Consider the following 27,603-nt stretch of genomic DNA (forward strand, 5'->3'; position numbering starts at 1 on the left):
GAAAGAGAGAGTGTGGGTGAAAGGGAGAGAGAGAGAGAGAAAGAGAGAGTGTGGGTGAAAGTGAGAGAGAGAGAGAGAAAGAGAGAGTGTGGGTGAAAGCGAGAGAGAGAGAAAGAGAGAGTGTGGGTGATAGGGAGAGAGAGAGAGAGAGAGAGAGAGAGTGTGGGTGAAAGGGAGAGAGAGAGAGAGAAAGAGAGAGTGTGGGTGAAAGGAGAGAGAGAGAGAGAAAGAGAGAGTGTGGGTGAAAGGGAGAGAGAGAGAGAGAAAGAGAGAGTGTGGGTGAAAGGGAGAGAGAGAGAGAGAAAGAGAGAGTGTGGGTGAAAGGGAGAGAGAGAGAGAGAAAGAGAGAGTGTGGGTGAAAGGGAGAGAGAGAGAGAGAAAGAGAGAGTGTGGGTGAAAGGGAGAGAGAGAGAGAGAGAGAGAGAGAGAGTGTGGGTGAGAGGGAGAGAGAGAGAGAGAGAGAGAGAGTGTGGGTGAGAGGGAGAGAGAGAGAGAGAAAGAGAGAGTGTGGGTGAAAGGGAGAGAGAGAGAGAGAAAGAGAGAGTGTGGGTGAAAGGGAGAGAGAGAGAGAGAGAGAAAGAGAGAGTGTGGGTGAAAGGGAGAGAGAGAGAGAGAAAGAGAGAAAGGGAGAGAGAGAGAGAGAGAGAAAGAGAGAGTGTGGGTGAAAGGGAGAGAGAGAGAGAGAGAGAAAGAGAGAGTGTGGGTGAAAGGGAGAGAGAGAGAGAGAGAGAGAGAGAGAGAGAGAGAGAGAGAGAGTGTGGGTGAAAGGGAGAGAGAGAGAGAGAAAGAGAGAGTGTGGGTGAAAGGGAGAGAGAGAGAGAGAGAGAAAGAGAGAGTGTGGGTGAAAGGGAGAGAGAGAGAGAGAGAGAGAGAGAGAAGAGAGAGTGTGGGTGAAAGGGAGAGAGAGAGAGAGAAAGAGAGAGTGTGGGTGAAAGGGAGAGAGAGAGAGAGAAAGAGAGAGTGTGGGTGAAAGGGAGAGAGAGAGAGAGAAAGAGAGAGTGTGGGTGAAAGGGAGAGAGAGAGAGAGAAAGAGAGAGTGTGGGTGAAAGGGAGAGAGAGAGAGAGAAAGAGAGAGTGTTTCATGGGACAGTACTTCTTTCTCTTTCCTTCTGTCACCTATTTATCTCTCTCTCTCTCTAACTCTCTCGCTCTCCTCCCTTTCATCACCTGTCTCTTTTTATCCTGAGGTCTACATCTGCCCAACAACACCTAAGATCTGCAGTCTGAGATACAGACAGACACCAGCTAGAGACACCAGCTACAGACACCAGCTACAGACACCAGATACAGACACCTACATACAGCTACAGACACCAGATACAGACACCAGCTACAGACACCAGATACAGACACCAGATACAGACACCTACATACAGCTACAGACACCAGATACAGACACCCGCTACAGACACCACATACAGACACCCCCTACAGACACCCCCTACAGACACCACATACAGACACCAGCTACAGACACCCACTACAGACACCACATACAGACATCACATACAGACACCCGCTACAGACACCACATACAGACACCAGCTACAGACACCCACTACAGACACCACATACAGACATCACATACAGACACCAGCTACAGACACCAGCTACAGACACCAGCTACAGACACCAGATACAGACACCTACATACAGCTACAGACACCTACATACAGCTACAGACACCAGATACAGACACCAGCTACAGACACCAGATACAGACACCAGATACAGACACCTACATACAGCTACAGACACCAGATACAGACACCCGCTACAGACACCACATACAGACACCCCCTACAGACACCCCCTACAGACACCACATACAGACACCAGCTACAGACACCCACTACAGACACCACATACAGACATCACATACAGACACCCGCTACAGACACCACATACAGACACCAGCTACAGACACCCGCTACAGACACCACATACAGACATCACATACAGACACCCGCTACAGACACCACATACAGACACCACATACAGACACCCCCTACAGACACCCCCTATAGACACCACATACAGACACCAGCTACAGACACCTGCTACAGACACCACATACAGACATCACATACAGACACCCGCTACAGACACCCGCTACAGACACCCCCTACAGACACCCCCTACTGACACCCCCTCCAGACACCCCCTACAGACACCCCCTACAGACACCAGCTACAGACACCCGCTACAGACACCAGCTACAGACACCAGATACAGACACCTACATACAGACACCCCCTACAGACACCACATACAGACACCCCCTACTGACACCCCCTACAGACACCACATACAGACACCCCCTACTGACACCCCCTACAGACACCCCCTACAGACACCAGCTACAGACACCAGCTACAGACACCAGATACAGACACCTACATACAGCTACAGACACCCCCTACAGACACCCCCAACAGACACCCCCAACAGACACCCGCTACAGACACCCCCTACAGACACCAGATACAGACACCTACATACAGCTACAGACACCCCCTACAGACACCCCCAACAAACACCCCCAACAGACACCCCCCTACAGACACTCCCTACAGACACCCCCTACAGACACCCCCAACAGACACCCCCCTACAGACACCCGCTACAGACACTCCCTACAGACACCCCCTACAGACACCCCCTACAGACACCACATACAGACACCACATACAGACACCCGCTACAGACACCCGCTACAGACACCCCCTACAGACACCCCCTACAGACACCCCCAACAGACACCACATACAGACACCAGCTACAGACACCAGCTTTAGAACATTTTAGAACCTTTAGAAGCTCTAGAAGCTTTAGAACCTTTAGAAGCTTTAGAAGCTTTAAAAGCTCTAAGCTTTAGAACTTTTAGAACCTTTAGAAGCTCTATAAGCTCTAGAACCTTTTAAAACCTTTTAGAACCTTTAGAAGCCTTAGAAGCTTTAGAACATTTTAGAACCTTTCGAAGCTCTAGAAGCTCTAGAAGCTTTAGAAGCTCTAGAACCTTTAGAAGCTCTAGGAGCTTTAGAATCTTTAGATGCTTTAAAAGCTCTATAATCTTTAGAAGCTTTAGAACATTTTGAATGTTTAGAAGCTTTCAAACCTTTAGAAGCTCTAAAACGTTTTGAACCTTTAGAAGCGTTAGAACCTTTAGAACCTTTTAAAACCTTTCGAAGCTCTAGAAGCTTTAGAACCTTTTGAAGCTTTAGAACGTTTAGAAGGTTTAGAACCTTTAGAAGCTCTATAAGCTCTAGAACTTTTTGAACCTTTAGAAGCTTTAGATGCGTTAGAACCTTTAGAAGCTTTAAAAGCTCTATAAGCTTTAGAACCTTTTGAAGCTTTAGAACGTTTAGAAGCTTTAGAAGGTTTAGAACCTTTAGAAGCTCTAGAAGCTTTAGAACCTTTAGAACCTTTTAGAACCTTTAGAATCTATATATGTGATTACCACACTGAACACCTACAGCACCCGATGTCACAGGAAAGCCAAAAAGATCATCAAGGACAACAACCACCCGAGCTACTGCCTGTTCACCCTGCTACCATCCAGAAGGCGAGGTCAGTACAGGTGCATCAAAGCTGGGACCGAGAGACTGAAAAACAGCTTCTATCTCAAGGCCATCAGACTGTTAAACAGCCATTACTAACACATTAGAGGCTGCTGTCAACATACAGACTTGAAATCACTGACCACTTTAATAAACAGGTCACTAGTGACTTTAATAATGCCACATACCTTACATTACTCATCTCATATGTATATACTGTGTTTTATGTATTTTATCTACTGCCTCTTGCTTATGCCACTCTGTCATCGCTCATCCATATATTTATATGTATATATTCTTATTCCATTCCTTTACTTAGATTTGTGTGTATTAGGTAGTTGTTGTGGAATTGTTAGATTACTTGTTAGATATTACTGCACTGTCAGAACTAGAAGCACAAGCATTTCGCTACACTCACATTAACATCTACTAACCATGTGTATGTGACCAATACGATTTGATTTGATTTAAGTTTGAGCTAACGGTAAGTAATTTAGTAGGGTAGGGTTTAGGGGTTAGGGTGGTTAGTGTGTATGAGTAGTGGTTAGGGTGTAGTGTAGACTTACTTCTCACAGAAGGTGTGCAGGCAGGGCAGGACTTTAGGGTTGTGGTAGTGGTCCAGACAGATGCTGCAGACCAGGAACTGTTTGTCTATCTGCCGGACCACCGGACTGGTGCCGCCTGTCTCCCGCTGCGCCATGGGAACAGACATTCACACACACAGCCAGCCACCGCCACTACACTTAACCTGCAGAGAAGGAGAGAGAGATGTCTTTATTCGTTTTGAACTTTTGGGAGTGTAATGTTTACTGTAAATGTTTTTATTGTTTATTAGAGAGAGAGAGAGAGAGAGAGGGGGGGAGATAGGAGAGAGAGAGGAGAGAGATAGAGGGGAGATAGGGGAGAGAGAGAGAGAGAGAGAGAGAGAGAGAGAGAGAAAGAATCAAGTGTTGTGAATTGTGAGTTGCATATAAGTCACATAACAATGGCCTAAGACTCTTTTTTTCTTCATGGGGATTCATGACAACCCAGCAGTATTATGTATACTACCGTCTAGTACCAAGTGGGTACCAGTTGAATTGCTCATGTCAGTGCTAGAAAGTACCCATTTTTACCACATTACCACTTGGTAAATACTTAGCAAGTACCAGCTAACACTAACTCGATACCGGTACCCCCTGTATATAGCCTCGTAATTGTCATGTTATTGTGTTACTTTTTATACTTTTTTTACTTTAGTTTATTTGATAAATATTTTCTTAACTCTTCTTGAACTGCACTGTTGGTTAAGGGCTTGTAACTAAGCATTTCACGGTAAGGTCTACACTTGTTGTATTCGGCCCATGTGACAAATAAAGATTGATTTGATTTTAATATGGAACGTAACCTACCAAGTTTGAACTTGGTAGTGAGTGTTGCCATAGAGGACAGATGATTTTTACACGCTACGCGCTTCAGCACTCGGTGGTACCATTTTGTGAGCTTGTGTGGCCTACCACTTCGTGGCTGAGCCGTTGTTGCTCCTAGACGTTTCCACTTCACAATAACAGCACTTACAGTTGACTGGGGTAGCTCTAGCCGGGCAAAATTTTAACAAAGCATCCTGTGACGGTGCCACGTTGAAAGTCACTGAACTCTTCAGTAAGGCCATTCTACTGCCAATGTTGGTCTATGGACATTGTATGGCTGTGTGCTCGATTTTATACACGTGTCAGCAATGGGTGTTGCTGAAATAGCCAAAATCCACTAATTTGAAGGAGTGTCCACATACTTTTGTATAGTGTAGGATGTTTCCCATTGTAAATCAGACCTGTCATAAAACTGCGCATGAATGAAGGAACATTAAAACTCTGCTTGGAAAACGCCCCCATTCACCTTTTATAGTGACTATAGCTTGGTTTCCATCCAATTGGTGATAGGTTCTCATGATAATATTAAAAGAAATCTGCTAAAAAATATAGTTATTTCCGGAGATTTGTTTCCAACTGTCACATCTGCTCCTCCCCTCCGGCGTACGACATCGCCAGAGTACTAACCACCGGTCCTGGAACTCATCATTACGCACACCTGGTATTCATCATTACGCACACCCGGAACTCATCATTACGCACACCTGGTATTCATCATTACGCACACCTGGAACTCATCATTACGCACACCCGGAACTCATCATTACGCACACCCGGAACTCATCATTACGCACACCTGGAACTCATCATTACGCACACCTGGTATTCATCATTACGCACACCTGGAACTCATCATTACGCACACCCGGAACTCATCATTACGCACACCTGGAACTCATCATTACGCAGACCTGGAACTCGTCATTATGCACACCTGGAACTCGTCATTACGCACACCTGGAACTCGTCATTACGCACACCTGGAACTCATCATTACGCAGACCTGGAACTCATCATTACGCATACCTGGAACTCATCATTACGCACACCCGGAACTCATCATTACGCATACCCGGAACTCATCATTACGCAGACCTGGAACTCATCATTACGCACACCCGGAACTCATCATTACGCACACCCAGAACTCATCATCACGCACACCCAGAACTCATCATTATGCCCACCTGGAACTCATCATTACGCAGACCTGGAACTCGTCATTATGCACACCTGGAACTCATCATCACGCACACCTGGAACTCATCATTATGCCCACCTGGAACTCATCATTACGCAGACCTGGAACTCGTCATTATGCACACCTGGAACTCATCATTACGCACACCTGGAACTCGTCATTATGCACACCTGGAACTCATCATCACGCCCACCTGGAACTCATCATTACGCATACCTGGAACTCATCATTACGCACACCTGGAACTCATCATTACACACATCCAAATGCTGTGGCTTCCTCCTTCAGTGCTCCCTCTATTTCACACATCAGATGGGAGCTCCCACCACCCACAGAACAGCGGGAACGTTTCCCTAGTCAGCTCCATTATTAGTGCAATGCCAGTGTGGCTGGGTGGGGGTCCACCCCCTCCCTCTTCCCCATGGACTAGGTCCGTCTGTGCGCGGCTCTGCGGCCCATCCTGTGCCCCCTTCCCTTGTGCCTTGAACCCCACTCGCTTTCAGTGGATACAGCTGGGGAACTGCAAGGCAGTCCCATTGTGCTATCTCAGTGGATACAGCTGGAGAACTGCAAGGCAATCCCATTGTGCTATCTCAGTAGATACAGCTGGAGAACTGCAAGGCAATCCCATTGTGCGCCACTCAGGAGACATGACCAATATGACCAATATATATTGTCCTGCTAATACCAGGGTTAATAATATATCTGTGAGAATATCCAACTGGCTTTTAGATAATTCTAAATGAATGATAATAATAATAATAATTGCTTTGCTTAAAAAAAATTACATTTTGCAGATTATTTTGTTTTCAAATAACATAAAATGAGCGAGGAAAAAGGCTATTCCTGAACATGGGGTGAGACATTGTTACTAAGTTGTAAATTAAGGCAGTTTGTTATTTACTGTGTCCCGTGTGGCTCAGTTGGTAGAGCATGGTGTTTGCAATGCCAGGGTTGTGGGTTCGATTCCCGTGGGGGACCAGTACGGAGAAAAATGTATGAAATGTATGCATTCACTACTGTAAGTCGCTCTGGATAAGAGCGTCTGCTAAAATGTAAATGTAGAATTGTTTATTTCTGTTTTTAGAGGGAGAATAACCAAAAACCTATAGTCAAGGTCGCCATTGGTATCAAACCAGCATCTGTAGCAACACAGCTTGCACTGCTATGCTGTGTCTTAGACCGTTACGCCACTCAGGCGCTGTACAATGTGACAGGTCGGGAGTGGCCTACAGTAAGAGCAAAATAATCCTAACAAAATAAAATAATAAAAACCTTACTGTAACAACAGTGTTAGTAAGTAATACTAAAGTCGTGCACAATTATCAGTTTCTATTTAGGTTTATGTCGCCCATTCATTGTCAGTCAGAGACACAGTAGGACCCAAAAGCATAATCAGGTCTCTAACTCCCTCTTGTGGTGGTCTGGAGCAATGAAGTGGTGATGCAGGGTACCGTACTAAACCACACATTACCTCTAAGTCCCGCGGAGTAAGCTAGCAACTTTTAAAGGAGGAACCACTGTATGCTACGTTGAAAACAACAAGGAACTCGGAAAAATACGAGGTAAAATCATGATGTCAGTGATCTTTAGGTCGGAAAGTTGGATCTCTAGGAAGAGGCCCGAGTTCCCAAGTTGGAATTTTGAGTTGGGATGACTGTTCAAAATGATTTTTCCCAGTCGGAGCTCGTTTTTGTCCAAGTTCCCAGTTGTTTTGAACACACTGAAGTCGGAAGTCAGAGAGTTCCCAGGTCCGAGTTCCCTGACACAAAAAGATCGCACCTTGTCTAGCATATTTTGTTTTGTTGACATTTGGAAAGTTTATCAAAAATGTTTCCATTAAGCCTGTCATGAAATGTTTTATCCGACAGTATGCTACTTTACTCGCGTAAAATGGTTGACTGGAAACTTGGTTAACAACGGCCTTATTTTATCATTTGGAACAATTGGCATTAGGTCATGTCATGCAAACGACAAATTGTTGTTAAATATTTAGTTGATCAACAGACTATTGAGTTTATATGTCCTGGCTTGGAATAGGCTCTGGTACTCACAACCACAGGCCCCACCACTACTCACAACCACAGGCCCCACCACTACTCACAACCACAGGCCCCACCACTACTCACAACCACAGGCCCCACCACTACTCACAACCACAGGCCCCACCACTACTCACAACCACAGGCCCCACCACTACTCACAACCACAGGCCCCACCACTACTCACTACCATGTTGTGTTCCTACCATGTTGTGTTGCTACCATGTTGTTGTCATGTTGTGTTGCTACCATGTTGTTGTCATGTTGTGTTTCTACCATGTTGTTGTTATGTTGTGCTGCTACCATGTTGTTGTTGCTAATGTTGTCTTTCTACCATGTTGTGTTTCTACCATGTTGTTGTGTCATGTTGTGTTGCTACCATGTTGTTGTTATGTTGTGTTTCTACCATGTTGTGTTTCTACCATGTTGTGTTTCTACCATGTTGTTGTTATGTTGTGCTGCTACCATGTTGTGTTGCTACCATGTTGTTGTTATGTTGTGTTGCTACCATGTTGTTGTTATGTTGTGTTGCTACCATGTTGTGTTGCTACCATGTTGTTGTTATGTTGTGCTGCTACCATGTTGTGTTGCTACCATGTTGTTGTTATGTTGTGCTGCTACCATGTTGTGTTGCTACCATGTTGTTGTTATGTTGTGTTGCTACCATGTTGTTGACATGTTGTGATGCTACCATGTTGTTGTTATGTTGTGTTTCTACCATGTTGTTGACATGTTGTGATGCTACCATGTTTTTTATTTTTCTCCTTTTTGTTATGTTGTTCTACCATGTTGTTGACATGTTGTGTTTGCTACCATGTTGTTGTTATGTTGTGTTGCTACCATGTTGTTGACATGTTGTGATGCTACCATGTTGTTGACATGTTGTGTTGCTACCATGTTGTTGTTATGTTGTGTTGCTACCATGTTGTTGACATGTTGTGTTGCTACCATGTTGTTGTTATGTTGTGTTGCTACCATGTTGTGTTGTTACTATGCTGTGTTGTCATGTGTTCCTGCCTTGCTATGCTGTTGTCTTAGGTCTCTCTTTATGTAGTGTTGTGTTGTCTCTCTTGTCGTGATGTGTGTTTTGTCCTATATTTTTTTACAATTTATTTTTTATTTTTAATTCCAGCCCCCATCCCCGCAGGAGGCCTTTTGCTTTTTGGTAGGACGTCATTGTAAATAAGAATTTGTTCTTAACTTACTTGCCTAGTTAAATAAAGGTTAAATATAATTATATATATATATATATATATATATATATTTTACAAACACACAAGCACACAAATAGGTCAAGTGACACAAGTATCCATCCAAACCTCACATAAAAACAGGACTGTACAGCACATACTGAGTGTACAAAACATTAAGAACACCTGCTCTTTCCATGACACAGACTGGCCAGGTGAATCCAGGTGAAAGCTATGATCTCTTATTGATGTCATCTGTTAAATCCACTTCATATCAGTATAGATTGTCCCGTGTGGTTTGTAAAGCATGGCGTTTACAACACCAGGATTGTGGGTTAGATTCCCACGAGCAGAACAAATATGTACTTGCAGTAACATGTTGTTTGTAGATGCTGTTTAAGGAACTAGAGCATTCCCAGTGGGTCAGGTGATGTACAATTAATATTCCTGACACACATGAAAACACACACACACACACATGCACACACACATACACACACACATATACGCACACATGCACATGCAAGCATAAACAAACAAACATTCGTCCCCCCACCCCCACACACCCCATTCTGCACATCTGCCATATATATATATACTGGAGTCCTAAATCTGGAGCAGACACCCTGCTGTAACCGTTCTGACGCTGATCTGGATAACACACACACGCACACACACACACACACAGCACGCACGCACGCGCACACGCACACACACGCAAATGCACGCGCGCACACACACACACGCGCGCGCGCACGCGCACACGCACACGCACACACACACACACTCATACATGCATATATTTACGCACGAACACACAAAAACATACACTCACTCTCTCTGTTCTTTTCTCTCTTTCACTCTCTCTCTCTATATATATATAACACTACCACCCTATATACTACCACCCTACACACTACCCACCCTATACACTACCCACCCTATATACTACCACCCTATATACTAACACCCTATATACTACCACCCTATACACTACCACCCTATACACTACCACCCTATACACTACCCACCCTATACACTACCCACCCTATATACTAACACCCTATATACTACCACCCTATACACTACCACCCTATACACTACCACCCTATACACTACCCACCCTATACACTACCCACCCTATACACTACCCACCCTATATACTAACACCCTATATACTAACACCCTATATACTACCACCCTATATACTACCCACCCTATATACTACCACCCTATATACTACCCACCCTATATACTACCCACCCTATATACTACCACCCTATATACTACCACCCTATATACTACCCACCCTATACACTACCACCCTATATACTACCACCCTATATACTACCACCCTATACACTACCACCCTATACACTACCACCCTATATACTACCACCCTATACACTACCAACCTATACACTACCCACCCTTTATACTACCACCCTATATACTACCACCCTAAATACTACCCACCCTATATACTACCCACCCTATATACTACCCACCCTATACACTACCACCCTATATACTACCACCCTATATACTACCACCCTATACACTACCACCCTATACACTACCACCCTATATACTACCACCCTATATACTACCACCCTATACACTACCACCCTATACACTACCACCCTATATACTACCACCCTATACACTACCACCCTATACACTACCACCCTATACACTACCACCCTATATACTACCCACCCTATATACTACCACCCTATATACCACCACCCTATACACCACCCACCCTGTACACTACCACCCTATATACTACCCACCCTATATACTACCACCCTATACACTACCACCCTATATACTACCCACCCTATATACTACCCACCCTATACACTACCCACCCTATACACTACCACCCTATACACTACCACCCTATATACTACCAACCCTATACACTACCCACCCTATACACTACCACCCTATATACTACCACCCTATATACTACCCACCCTGTACACTACCCACCCTATACACTACCACCCTATATACTACCCACCCTATACACAACCACCCTATATACTACCCACCCTATACACTACCACCCTATACACTACCCACCCTATATACTACCCACACAATATACTACCACCCTATACACTACCACCCTATATACTACCCACCCTATACACTACCACCCTATACACTACCACCCTATACACTACCACCCTATACACTACCACCCTATGTACTACCCACCCTATACACTACCACCCTATACACTACCACCCTATATACTACCCACCCTATACACTACCCACCCTATACACTACCACCCTATATACTACCACCCTATATACTACCCACCCTATACACTACCCACCCTATACACTACCACCCTATATACTACCACCCTATATACCACCACCCTATACACCACCCACCCTGTACACTACCACCCTATATACTACCCACCCTATATACTACCACCCTATACACTACCACCCTATATACTACCCACCCTATACACTACCACCCTATACACTACCACCCTATACACTACCACCCTATACACTACCACCCTATATACTACCAACCCTATACACTACCCACCCTATACACTACCACCCTATATACTACCACCCTATATACTACCCACCCTGTACACTACCCACCCTATACACTACCACCCTATATACTACCCACCCTATACACAACCACCCTATATACTACCCACCCTATACACTACCACCCTACACACTACCCACCCTATATACTACCCACACAATATACTACCACCCTATACACTACCACCCTATATACTACCCACCCTATACACTACCACCCTATACACTACCACCCTATACACTACCACCCTATACACTACCACCCTATGCACTACCCACCCTATACACTACCACCCTATACACTACCACCCTATATACTACCCACCCTATACACTACCCACCCTATACACTACCACCCTATATACTACCACCCTATATACTACCCACCCTATACACTACCACCCTATATACTACCACCCTATATACTACCACCCTATATACTACCCACCCTATATACTACCCACCCTATACACTACCCACCCTATACACTACCACCCTATACACTACCACCCTATACACTACCACCCTATACACTACCACCCTATACACTACCACCCTATACACTACCACCCTATACACTACCCACCCTATACACTACCCACCCTATACACTACCACCCTATACACTACCCACCCTATACACTACCACCCTATACACTACCACCCTATACACTACCACCCTATACACTACCACCCTATACACTACCACCCTATACACAACCCACCCTATACACTACCCACCCTATACACTACCACCCTACACTACCACCCAATACACTACCCACCCTATACACTACCACCCTACACTACCACCCTATACACTACCACCCTATACACTACCCACCCTATACACTACCCACCCTATACACTACCACCCTATACACTACCCACCCTATATACTACCCACTCTATACACTACCCACCCTATACACTACCCACCCTATACACTACCCACCCTATATACTACCACCCTATACACTACCACCCTATACACTACCCACCCTATACACCACCCACCATAAACATTAACCTCTCCCTCTCTCTCCCTCTCTCTCTCTCCCTCTGAGAGTGTTGTCACAGCGTTCTTTGGCTGTGTTTAGGGCTTAGCAGAAAGAGGGGAGTCACGTGTAGCCTCTGGAGGAGCGTGATGACGAGGGTAGATAAACATGCCTGATATAGGCATGGAGATATCAACCTCTGCCCTGAACACACACACACACACACACACACACACACACACACACACACACACACACACACACACACACACACACACACACACACACACACACACACACACACACCAACACACAAAAACACACACACACAAAACACACAAACACACACACACACACAAAACACACACACACTAAAAACACATGCTAACCCACACACACACACACTAACACACACTAACACACACACACACTAACACACCCTAACACACACACACTAACACACACTAACACACACAGACAAACACACACTAACACACACACGTAACACACAGACTAAACACACACTAATACACACACTAACACACACTAACACACACACACTAACACACAATAACACACACACACTAACACACAATAACACACACTAACACACACACACTAACACACACAAACACACAATATCACACACACAAACTAACACACACTAACACACAATAACACACACACACACACACACACACACTAACACACACACACTAACACACACAAACACACAATATCACACACACTAACACACACACACTAACACACACACACTAACACACACAAACACACACTAACACACACACACACACACTAACACACAATAACACACACACACACACTAACACACACAAACTAACACACACACAATAACACACACAAACTAACACACACAAACAAGAGATAGAGACAGACCCTATATACTACCCACCCTATATACTACCACCCTATATACTACCCACCCTATATACTACCCACCCTATATACTACCCACCCTATATACTACCACCCTATATACTACCACCCTATATACTACCCACCCTATATACTACCACCCTATACACTACCACCCTATATACTACCCACCCTATATACTACCACCCTATATACTACCCACCCTATATACTACCCACCCTATATACTACCACCCTATACACTACCACCCTATACTACCACCCTATACACTACCCACCCTATATACTACCACCCTATATACTACCACCCTATATACTACCCACCCTATATACTACCCACCCTATACACTACCCACCCTATATACTACCACCCTATATACTACCACCCTATATACTACCACCCTATATACTACCACCCTATATACTACCACCCTATACACTACCCACCCTATACACTACCCACCCTATACACTACCACCCTATATACTACCACCCTATATACTACCCACCCTATATACTACCACCCTATATACTACCCACCCTATACACTACCCACCCTATATACTACCCACCCTATATACTACCCACCCTATATACTACCACCCTATATACTACCCACCCTATATACTACCACCCTATATACTACCCACCCTATATACTACCACCCTATATACTACCCACCCTATACACTACCCACCCTATACACTACCACCCTATATACTACCCACCCTATATACTACCACCCTATATACTACCACCCTATATACTACCCACCCTATATACTACCACCCTATATACTACCCACCCTATACACTACCCACCCTATATACTACCACCCTATATACTACCACCCTATACACTACCCACCCTATACACTACCACCCTATATACTACCACCCTATATACTACCCACCCTATACACTACCCACCCTATATACTACCCACCCTATATACTACCCACCCTATACACTACCCACCCTATACACTACCACCCTACACACTACCCACCTTATACACTACCCACCCTATACACTACCCACCCTATATACTACCACCCTATACACTACCACCCTATACACTACCCACCCTATACACTATCCACCCTATATACTACCACCCTATACACTACCACCCTATTCACTACCACCCTATATACCACCACCCTATATACCACCACCCTATACACTACCACCCTATACACTACCACCCTATTCACTACCACCCTATATACTACCACCCTATACACTACCACCCTATTCACTACAACCCTATATACCACCACCCTATATACCACCACCCTATACACTACCACCCTATTCACTACCACCCTATACACTATCCACCCTATACACTACCCACCCTATATACTACCACCCTATTCACTACCACCCTATACACTACCCACCCTATCTACTACCCACCCTATATACTACCACCCTATACACTACCCACCCTATATACTACCACCCTATATACTACCCACCCTATACACTACCACCCTATACACTACCACCCTATACACTACCACCCTATACACTACCACCCTATACACTACCACCCTATACACTACCACCCTATACACTACCACCCAATACACTACCACCCTACACTACCACCCTATATACTACCACCCTATACACTACCCACCCTATACACTACCCACCCTATACACTACCCACCCTATACACTACCACCCTATACACTACCACCCTCAACACTACCCACCTTATATACTACCACCCTATACACTACCCACCCTATATACTACCACCCTATACACTACCCACCCTATACACTACCACCCTATACACTACCACCCTATACACTACCACCCTATACACTACCCACCCTATACACTACCCACCCTATATACTACCACCCTATACACTACCCACCCTATACACTACCCACCCTATACACTACCACCCTATATACTACCCACCCTATATACTACCACCCTATACACTACCACCCTATACACTACCACCCTATACACTACCCACCCTATATACTACCACCCTATACACTACCCACCCTATACACTACCCACCCTATATACTTCCACCCTATATACTACCACCCTATACACTACCCACCCTATACACTACCACCCTATACACTACCACCCTATACACTACCCACCCTATACACTACCCACCCTATACACTACCACCCTATACACTACCACCCTATACACTACCCACCCTATACACTACCACCCTATACACTACCACCCTATACACTACCACCCTATACACTACCCACCCTATACACTACCACCCTATACACTACCACCCTATACACTACCACCCTATACAGTACCCTCCCTATATACTACCACCCTATACACTACCACCCTATACACTACCACCCTATACAGTACCCACCCTATATACTACCACCCTATACACTACCACCCTATACACTACCACCCTATACACTACCACCCTATACACTACCACCCTATACAGTTCCCACCCTATATACTACCACCCTATACACTACCACCCTATACACTACCCACCCTATACACTACCCACCCGTGTGGCTCAGTTGGTAGAGCATGTGGTTGCAACGCCAGGGTTGTGGGTTCGATTCCCACCGGGGGCCAGTACGGGGAAAAAACTGTATGAAATGTATGCATTCACTACTGTAAGTCGCTCTGGATAAGAGTGTCTGCTAAATGACTAAAATATAATGTAAAATGTACCACCCTATATGCTACCACCATATACACTACCCACCCTATATACTACCCAAAGTATACTCTACCACCCTATATACTATACCTTATATACTACACATACAGACAGACATGACAGACTGACACCAAGCCAGACAGATTAATTTACACTCTATCCTACAGTTAGTGTGTAATCAAACCTCCTGGAGGAACAACCCATTGAAGTCAATCACATGACGTATCCTTCTAATTTTAAGTGGAGTGGATGTTGACGTTAAAAGAAGAACGGGGAAGGAGCTCCACGTGTTCATCACGGCTACTTTTAAACAGAAACATCTCACTCAAAACTCAAAACCAAGCGTTCTTCAACATGACGTGTGTTCTACTCTATGGAGCAGAGACATGCAGGTATTAGACTAATCTTGAGTATAAAGCGGCCTGAGCGGATTTCTAATATATATATATATACGAAAGAAACTAAAACGAAGTCGGGTACCATTCAAGAGCAGGATTGGAGATGGGTAGACCATGCAGTCCGGAGAGGGCCAGAGAAAATCACAAAACATGACCAGGAATAGAATCCATAAGGAAAGTGAATAGGAGGGTGTCCAACAATGACCTGGTGTAGGTGTCTAAGACCCAGAAATCAAGAGAAACAAAGTCCTCACCCTGTGGCCTCTTCATCAGCCAAATACATTGGACTCAAACAACAACACTTCAACCAAACCAATAGCATCCATTTTGATTTCTGTGTCACTGTCACTAGTACAACGGATAGAAAACAAGATGTCGCCTACAGCTGAACTGAAATGTGAACGATCAAACTGGTTCAGTGTGATTTTTTTGTTGTGTGTTTTTGTACTTTGTCCCCTACAAAGCTATCCTGGATTTCCCTATTAACAAGGGTGGTGGTGTGTAGAGGATAAGGCGCGCGCACACACACACACACACACACACACACACACACACACACACACACACACACACACACACACACACACACACACACACACACACACACACACACACACACACACACATTCAGAGCCTGTTGGTCAGACTGTGTTGACCTGCTTCTGCCCCACAACTAACTAATCACCTGAGAACAGTACAAAGACATACTGTGTGTGTGTGTGTGTGTGTTCGTGTGTGTGTGTGTGTGTGGTATCTGAAGTCTACACTCCTTCGCCCGTGATTGGTTAACAGAATGTATTCTTCAAAGAAGTGTTTGTTGTCATTCAACGAGAGATGACTAGTTGTCATGCCCATTTTTTTCACTTCAGAAATACTGCACCAAAACATCTTATTTATATGTCAAATTGACTAACTAAGACCTCTGTGTAATGTGGCCTGTGTGTAGCTTGTGTAGAGAAGTCAGGCGCAGGACAGCAGATATGAGTAAATAAACATAATTTACTCAAAATAGACAAATATAATACAATAAAGCGAGCCCACATAACGGACCGTCTTACATACAAACAATTACTCAGAAACAAACATTGGGGAACAGAGGGTTAAATAATGAACAAGTAATTGGGGGATTGACACCAGGTGTGTAAGACAAAGACAAAACAAATGGAAAATGGAAAGTGGATCGGCGATGGCTAGAAGGCCGGTGACGTCGACCGCCGAACGCCACCCGAATAAGGAGAAGGACCGACTTCGGCAGAAGTCGTGACGCACGGCTCCAGCAGCGCGCCGACACCGACCTCGGGGACGACCCGGAGGACGAGGCGCAGGGCGATCTGGGTGGAGACGGTGGAAATCCCGCAGCAACGAAGGGTCCAAGACGTCCTCCACCGGCACCCAGCATCTCTCCTCCGGACCGTACCCCTCCCACTCCATGAGGTACTGAAGGCCACTCGCCCGACGCCTTGAGTCCAGGATGGCTCGATCAGCATACGCCGGGGCCCCCTCGATGTCCAGTGGGGGCGGAGGAACCTCCTGCACCTCAGACTCCTGGAGTGGACCAGCCACCACCGGCCTGAGGAGAGACACATGGAACGAGGGATTAATACGGTAATCTGGGGGAAGCTGTAACCTGTAGCATACCTCGTTCAGTCTCCTCAGGACTTTGAATGGCCCCACAAATCGCGGACCCAGCTTCCGGCAGGGCAGGCGGAGGGGCAGATTTTGGGTCGAGAGCCAGACCCGGTCCCCCGGTGCGAACACTGGGGCCCCACTGCGGTGGCGGTCGGCGCTCGCCTTCTGCCGCCTCACAGCCCGTTGCAGGTACACGTGGGCGGCGTTCCAGGTCTCCTCCGAGCGCTTAAACCATTCATCCACCACAAGAGCTTCGATCTGGCTCTGATGCCAAGGTGCCAGAACCGGCTGATACCCCAGTACGCACTGGAAGAGAGAGAGGTTAGTGGAAGAGTGGCGGAGTGAGTTTTGGGCCATCTCTGCCCAACGTCGCCCACTCCCCCGGCCGGTCCTGGCAATATGACCGCAGAAACCTACCCACATCCTGGTTTACTCTCTCCACCTGCCCGTTACTCTTGGGGTGAAAACCTAAGGTGAGGCTGACCGAGACCCCCAGACATTCCATGAACGCTCTCCAGACCCTGGACGTGAACTGGGGACCCCGATCAGAGACTATGTCCTCAGGCACCCCGTAGTGCCGGAAGACGTGATTAAACAGGGCCTCCGCAGTCTGTAGGGCCGTAGGGAGACCGGGCAAAGGGAGGAGACGGCAGGACATAGAAAACCAATCCACAATGACCAGGATCGTGGTGTTGCCCTGTGAGGGAGGACGATCCGTCAGGAAGTCCACCGACAAGTGTGACCACGGCCGTTGTGAAACTGTTAGGGGTTGTAACTTCCCTCTGGGCAGGTGCCTGGGAGCCTTGCACTGGGTGCACACTGAGCAGGAGGAAACATAAACCCTCACGTCCTTGGCCAAGGTGGACCACCAGTACTTCCCACTAAGACAACGCACCGTCCGACCGATGCCAGGATGACCAGAGGAGGGTGATGTGTGGGCCCAATAGATCAGACGGTCACGAACAGCAGACGGAACGTACAGGCGCCCAGCTGGACACTGGGGGGGAGTGGGCTCTGTGCGTAACGCCCGCTCGATGTCCGCGTCCAGCTCCCACACCACTGGTGCCACCAGGCAAGAGGTCGGAAGTATGGGAGTGTGATCCATGGACCGCTCCTCTGTATCATACATCCGGGACAGTGCGTCAGTGCGTAGGACAGTGCGTAGGACAGAGTGAAAACAAAATGGGTAAAAGAACATGGCCCCCCTCGCCTGGCGAGGGTTCAGTCTCCTCGCCGCCCGGATGTACTCCAGATTGCGGTGGTCAGTCCAGATGAGGAAAGGGTGTTTAGCCCCCTCAAGCCAATGTCTCCACGCCTTCAGAGCCCTGACAACAGCCAACAGCTCCCGGTCCCCCACATCATAGTTTCGCTCCGCAGGGCTGAGCTTCTTCGAAAAGCTCAGCCCTGCGGAGCGATACCCTGATAGTCAATACACGGGCGCAGACCTCCATCCTTCTTCTTCACAAAAAAGAAACTCGAGGAGGCAGGTGAAGTGGAGGGTCGCATGTATCCCTGCCTCAGGGATTCGGAGACATATGTTTCCATAGCCGCCATCTCCTCCTGCGACAGAGGATACATGTGACTCCTGGGAAGTGCTGCGTCTACCAGGAGATTTATCGCACAATCCCGCCGTCGATGGGGTGGTAATTGAGTCGCCTTCTTCTTACAGAAGGCGAGAGCCAAATCGGCATATTTTGACGGGATGCGCACGGTGGAGACCTGGTCTGGACTTTCCACCGTAGTCGCACCGAATGGCATATCAACAGGAACAAGGGGGATCCCTAAACTATGAGCAAATGAACGGTCAATAAAATTCCTAGCGGCGCCTGAATCTACGAGCGCCTTATGCTGGGAAAACTCAGGAAATTTAATTAACACATACATGTGAGCAACAGGGGGCACTGGGTGAGCCTGGTGCCAACTCACCTGGGGTGACACGATAGTGCCCTGCCTGCTGCCTCGACTCCCTGAGGAACCCCCCCAGCACCGACCAGCAGTGTGCCCTCTGCGGCCACAGATGGTGCAGGGAATGACCCCTCCTCCGGTCGCCCTAAGCGCAGCACCTTCCAGCTCCATGGGTGTCGGAGCGGAGGTGCTGGGGGATGGAACTGACAAGCCCCGATCCGGATGTCCGCGGGTAGCCAGGAGGTTGTCCAGCCGGATGGACAGGTCCACCAGCTGGTCCAATGTGAGGGTGGTGTCTCGGCACAGGCCAACTCCCGACGGATGTCCTCGCGCAGACTGCACCAGTAGTGATCGATCAGGGCCCTGACGTTCCATCCCGTGCTGGCGGCCAGGGTCCGGAAGTCCAAAGCGAAATCCTGCACGCTCCTCGTCCTCTGCCTCAGGTGGAACAGACGTTCACCCGCCGCTCAACCCTTAGGCGGATCGTCGAAAACTGCACGAACGTGGCGGGTGAACTCTGCGTAATGGTCCTTCACTCCATACGGCGTTGGCCCACTCCAGGGCTTTGCCTGAGAGGCAGGAGATGAGGGCGGACACGCTTTCACATCCCGAAGGAGCCGGGTGGACGGTCCCCAAGTAGAGCTCAAGCTGGAGGAGAAACCCCTGGCATCCGGCAGCCGTCCCATCATACTCCCTCGGGAGCGCGAGCCGAATTCCGCTGGGACCGGGTGAAGGATGGGTGGAGCCTGCTGTAGTGGGCCTGGTGGAGGCGCTGGACGACCTCTTCTGTGTACACTCCACCCACTGGGCGTGGAAAGTTCCCTTGCTCCTCTATGTACACACTGCCCACCTGGCTGCAAGTCCAACCATTATGCCATTGTTGACTTGAATGGTGACGCCTGTTCTATTCGTTCTCTCTATGGCAGCACATGCAGTCAGTAGCGAAGGAGAGGAGAAAATGTGTGTGTGTCCCGACAAAAAAGAAAATGGATATTACAGAGACCACAGTCATTTGGCTGGGCAATTAATGTCATGCAGAGTTCTATGACCTCACAACCCTATGTGTGTTCCAGATCAACCTAATACCCGGCAGTCTCAGTACAGAACCAGTGATCATCCTATTACCCTGCAGTCTCAGTACAGTACAGAACCAGTGATCATCCTAATACCCGGCAGTCTCAGTACAGAACCAGTGATCAACCTAAAACCCTGCAGTCTCAGTACAGTACAGAACCAGTGATCATCCTAATACCCGGCAGTCTCAGTACAGAACCAGTGATCAACCTAATACCCTGCAGTCTCAGTCTCAGTACAGAACCAGTGATCAACCTAATACCCTGCAGTCTCAGTACAGTACAGAACCAGTGATCAACCTAATACCCTGCAGTCTCAGTACAGTACAGAACCAGTGATCAACCTAATACCCTGCAGTCTCAGTACAGTACAGAACCAGTGATCGACCTAATACCCTGCAGTCTCAGTACAGTACATAACCAGTGATCAACCTAATACCCTGCAGTCTCAGTACAGTACATAACCAGTGATCAAACTAATACCCTGTAGTCTCAGTACAGTACAGAACCAGTGATCAACCTAAAACCCTGTAGTCTCAGTACAGTACAGAACCAGTGATCAACCTAAAACCCTGCAGTCTCAGTACAGAACCAGTGATCAACCTAATACCCTGCTGTCTCAGTACAGAACCAGTGATCAACCTAAAACCCTGCTGTCTCAGTACAGAACCAGTGATCAACCTAAAACCCTGCTGTCTCAGTACAGAACCAGTGATCAACCTAAAACCCTGCTGTCTCAGTACAGAACCAGTGATCAACCTAAAACCCTGCTGTCTCAGTACAGAACCAGTGATCAACCTAAAACCCGGCAGTCTCAGTACAGAACCAGTGATCAACCTAAAACCCTGTAGTCTCAGTACAGAACCAGTGATCAACCTAAAACCCTGCTGTCTCAGTACAGAACCAGTGATCAACCTAAAACCCTGCTGTCTCAGTACAGAACCAGTGATCAACCTAAAACCCGGCAGTCTCAGTTCAATAGAAAATAGCAAAAATAAAGAAAAAAACATTGAATGAGTAGGTGTGTCCAAACTTTTCACTGGTACTGTGTAAATCTTTGTATGTACAGTATGTATGTATGTATGTATGTATGTATGTATGTATGTATGTATGTATGTATGTATGTATGTATGTATGTATGTATGTATGTAAATTTGCTTCCTGCAACTCAAACTCTAAAAAGTTCTGGGACATTGTAAAGTCCATGGAGAATAAGAACACCTCCTTCCAGCTGCCCTCTGCACTGAGGATAGGAAACTCTGTCACCACCGATAAGCCCACTATAATTGAGAATTTCGATAAGCATTTTTCTACGGCTGGCCATGCTTTCCACCTAACTACCCCTACTGCATTCAACAGCACTGCACCCCCCACAGCTACTCGCCCAAGCCTCCCCCATTTCTCCTTCTCCCAAATCCATTCAGCTGATGTTCTGAAAGAGCTGCAAAATCTGGACCCCTACAAATCAGCTGGGCTTGACAATCTGGACCCTTTCTTTCTAAAATTATCTGCCGAAATTATTGCAACCCCTATTACTAGCCTGTTCAACCTCTCTTTCGTGTCGTCTGAGATTCCCATTGATTGGAAAGCAGCTGCTGTCATCCCCCTCTTCAAAGGAGGTGACACTCTTGACCCAAATTGCTACAGACCTATATCCATCCTACCCTGCCTTTCTAAGGTCTTTGAAAGCCAAGTCAACAAACAGATTACCGACCATTTCGAATCCCACCGCACCCTCTCCGCTATGCAATCTGGTTTCAGAGCTGGTCATGGGTGCACCTCAGCCACGCTCAAGGTCCTAAACGACATCGTAACCGCCATCGATAAGAAACATTACTGTGCTGCCGTATTCATTGACCTGGCCAAAGCTTTTGACTCTGTTAATCACCACATCCTCATCGGCAGACTCAGTAGCCTTTTTCGCAAACGATTGCGTCGCCTGGTTCACCAACTACTTCTCTGATAGAGTTCAGTGTGTCAAATCGGAGGGCCTGCTGTCCGGACCTCTGGCAGTCTCTATGGGGGTACCACAGGGTTCAATTCTTGGGCCAACTCTTTTCTCCGTATACATCAATGATGCCGCTCTTGCTGCTGGTGAATCTCTGATCCACCTCTACGCAGACGACACCATTCTGTATACTTCTGGCCCCTCTTTGGACACTGTGTTAACAACCCTCCAGACGAGCTTCAATGCCATACAACCCTCCTTCCGTGGTCTCCAATTGCTCCTAAATACAAGTAAAACTAAATGCATGCTCTTCAACTGATCGCTGCCTGCACCTGCCCGCCTGTCCAGCATCACTTCTCTGGACGGTTCTGACTTAGAATTTGTGGACAACTACAAATACCTAGGTGTCTGGTTAGACTGTAAACTCTCCTTCCAGACTCACATCAATCATCTCCAATCCAAAGTTAAATCTAGAATTGGCTTCCTATTTCGCAACAAAGCATCCTTCACTCATGCTGCCAAACTTACCCTCGTAAAACTGACCATCCTACCAATCCTCCGGCGATGTCATTTACAAAATAGCCTCCAATATCCTACTCAACAAGCTGGATGCAGTCTATCACAGTGCCATCCGTTTTGTCACCAAAGCCCCATATACTGCCCACCACTGCAACCTGTACGCTCTCGTTGGCTGGCCTTCGCTTCATAATCGTCGCAAAAAAACATTGGCTCCAGGTCATCTACAAGACCCTTCTAGGTAAAGTCCCCCCTTATCTCCGCTCACTGGTCACCATAGCAGCACCCACCTGTAGCACGCGCTCCAGCAGGTATATCTCTCTGGTCACCCCTAAAGCCAACTCCTCCTTTGGTCGTCTCTCCTTCCAGTTCTCTGCTGCCAATGATTGGAACGAACTACAAAAATCTCTGAAACTGGAAACACTTATCTCCCTCACTAGCTTTAAGCACCAGCTATCAGAGCAGCTCCCAGATCACTGCACCTGTACATAGCCCATCTATAATTTAGCCCAAACTACTACCTCTTCCCCTACTTTATTTATTTATTTAATTTATTTTGCTCCTTTGCACCATATTATTTATATTTTAACTTTGAACTTTCTTCAAATAACAAATCTACCATTCCAGTGTTTTACTTGCTATACTTTATTTACTCTGCCACCATGGCCTTTTTTGCCTTTACCTCCCTTATCTCACATCATTTGCTCACATTGTATATAGTCTTATTTTTTTCTACTGTATCATTGATTGTATGTTGTTTTACTCCATGTGTAACTCTGTGTTTTTGTATGTTGTTTTTCTGCTTTGCTTTATTTTGGCCAGGTCGCAATTGTAAATGAGAACTTGTTCTCAACTTGCCTACCTGGTTAAATAAAGCTGAAATAAATAAATAAAATAAATGTATGTATGTATGTATGTATGTATGTATGTATGTATGTATGTATGTATGTATGTATGTATGTATGTATGTATGTATGTATGTATGTATGTATGTATGTATGTGTGTTTGAACCAAAATATAAATGCAACAAGTAAAGTGTCGGTTTCATGTTTCATGAGCTTAAATTAAAGATGCCAGCAGTTTTCCATACTCAGATAAAGCGTATTCCTCTCAGATCTTGTGCAGAAATGTTTTTACGTCCCTGTTGGTGAGCATTTCTCCTTTGCCAAGATGACCCATCCACCTGACAGGTGTGGCATATCAAGAAGCTGATTAAACAGCATGATTATTACAGAGGTGCACCTTGTGCTGGGGACAATAAAAGGCCACTGTAAAATGTGAAGTTTTGTCACATAACACAATGCTACAGATGTCTCAAGTTTTGAGGGAGTGTGCATTTGGCATGTTGACTGCAGGAGTGTCCATCAGAGCTGTTGCCAGAGAATGAAATGTTAATTTTCTCTACCATATACTGCCTTCAACCTCGTTTAAAAGAATTTGGCAGTGTGTCCAACCGGCTTCACGACCACAGACAACGTGGTACCAAACCAGCCCAGAAACTCCACATCAGGCTTCCTCACCTGCGGGATCTTCTGAGACCAGCCACCCGGACAGCTGATGAAAATGTGGATTTGCACCACCAAAGAAGTTCTGCAGAAACTGTCAGATACCGTCTCAGAAAAGCTCATCTGCGTGCCAGTCATCCTCACCAGGGACCTGACTGCAGTTTGACGTCGTAACTGACTTCAGTGGACAAATGCTCACCTTTGATGGCCACTGGCACGCTGGAGAAGTGTGCTTCTTCACGGATGAATCCCGGTTTCAAACTGTACCGGGCAGATGGCATGTGGGCTGATGTCAACGTTGTGAACAGAGTGCCCCATGGTGGCGGTGGGGTTATGGTATGGGCAGGCATAAGCTACGGACAACGAATATAATTGCATTTTATTATTGGCAATTACAATGCACAGAGATACTGTGACGTGATCCTGAGGCCCATTGTCGTACCATTCATTCGCCGCCATCACCTCATGTTTCAGCATGATAATGCACAGCCCCATGTGGATAGGATCTGGACACAATTCCTGGAAGCTGAAAATGTCCCAGTTCTTCCATGGCATACTCACCAGATATGTCTCCCACTGAGCATGTTTGGGATGCTCTGGATAGACGTGTACGACAGCATGACCAGTTCCCGCCAATATCCAGCAACTTCACACAGCCATTGAAGAGGAATGGGACAACATTCCATAGGCCACAATCAACAGCCTGATCAACTCTATGTGAAGGAGATGTGTCGCAGTGCATAAGACAAATGGTGGTCACACCAGATACTGACTGGTTTTCTGATCCTTTCCCATAAAAAAACAAAAAAACAAAGTTAACTGTGACCAACAGATGCGTATCTGTATTCCCAGTCATGTGAAATCCATAGATTAGGGCCTAATGAATTTATTTGACTGAAATACTCCCTCACTCCCAGCTTTCCCCGCTCTCCCCAACAAATCCTCCCTCACTCCCAGCTCTCCCTGCTCTCCCCAACAAATCCTCCCTCACTCCCAGCTCTCCCTGCTCTCCCCAACAAATCCTCCCTCACTCCCAGCTCTCCCTGCTCTCCCTGCTCTCCCCAACAAATCCTCCCTCACTCCCAGCTCTCCCTGCTCTCCCCAACAAATCCTCCCTCACTCCCAGCTCTCCCTGCTCTCCCCAACAAATCCTCTCTCACTCCCAGCTCTCCCTGCTCTCCCCAACAAATCCTCCCTCACTCCCAGCTCTCCCTGCTCTCCCCAACACATCCTCCCTCACTCCCAGCTCTCCCTGCTCTCACCAACAAATCCTCTCTCACTCCCAGCTCTCCCTGCTCTCCCCAACAAATCCTCCCTCACTCCCAGCTCTCCCTGCTCTCCCCAACAAACCTCCCTGGGATCAACAACTAACAGCAACAGAGACGTAGAGAGGCAGAAGACGAGAGGAAATATAGCAGGGTCTGGGAGGGTAGAGACGCACTGGGGGCGAGATAGCTGAAACAATAGCGTTGCTCTGTGTCTATGTCACGGCCAATAGCTTGTCCACTGTGTAAAATAAATAAATAACACACACCCTCCTCTAGCACGCGACTGCTCGGCGGTAAACAAAAACACACACACACACACACACACACACACACACACACACACACACACACACACACACACACACACACACACTTCCAACACACACACACACACACACACACACACACACACACACACACACACACACACACACACACACACACAACCCTTCTCTAGCACGCGACTGCTCAGCGGTAAACAAAAACACACACACACACATTCCAACACACACACACACACACACACACACACACACACACACACACACACACACACACACACACACACACACACACACACACACACACACACACACACACACACACACACACAACCTCAATAGAAGACTTACAGGATATGGTAGAAGTTGTGTATAGCAGTCTAGAAGGTTCCATGGTGGTTTGCTGAGTTCACATTCACTACAGCCTCTTTCACTTAGCACTACCCCCCCACACTGAGACACACACA

At 46.6% G+C, this 27,603-nt stretch overlaps 1 protein-coding gene across 4 annotated transcripts in view; it reads right to left on the reverse strand.

The window, feature by feature from the left end:
- trim3b (tripartite motif containing 3b) overlaps positions 1-27,603 on the reverse strand; it is an 84,737-nt gene that overhangs the window by 39,901 nt on the left and 17,233 nt on the right. The window contains exons 1-2 of one of the 4 annotated variants that reach the window (XM_045690235.1): positions 27,488-27,603; positions 4,127-4,308 (exon numbers count right to left, since the gene is read on the reverse strand). The exon at positions 27,488-27,603 is cut by the window's right edge and continues 330 nt beyond it. In XM_045690235.1, the coding sequence (XP_045546191.1) occupies positions 4,127-4,272 (146 nt within the window). In that variant the 5' untranslated portion in view covers positions 4,273-4,308; positions 27,488-27,603. Of the gene's footprint in view, positions 1-4,126; positions 4,309-17,092; positions 17,426-27,487 lie in introns of those variants that run through there. The other 3 variants (XM_045690234.1, XM_045690237.1, XM_045690236.1) reach the window with 3 other exon arrangements.

Source organism: Salmo salar, chromosome ssa11 (genome assembly GCF_905237065.1).
Source record: "Salmo salar chromosome ssa11, Ssal_v3.1, whole genome shotgun sequence".
Lineage (NCBI taxonomy): Eukaryota > Metazoa > Chordata > Actinopteri > Salmoniformes > Salmonidae > Salmo > Salmo salar.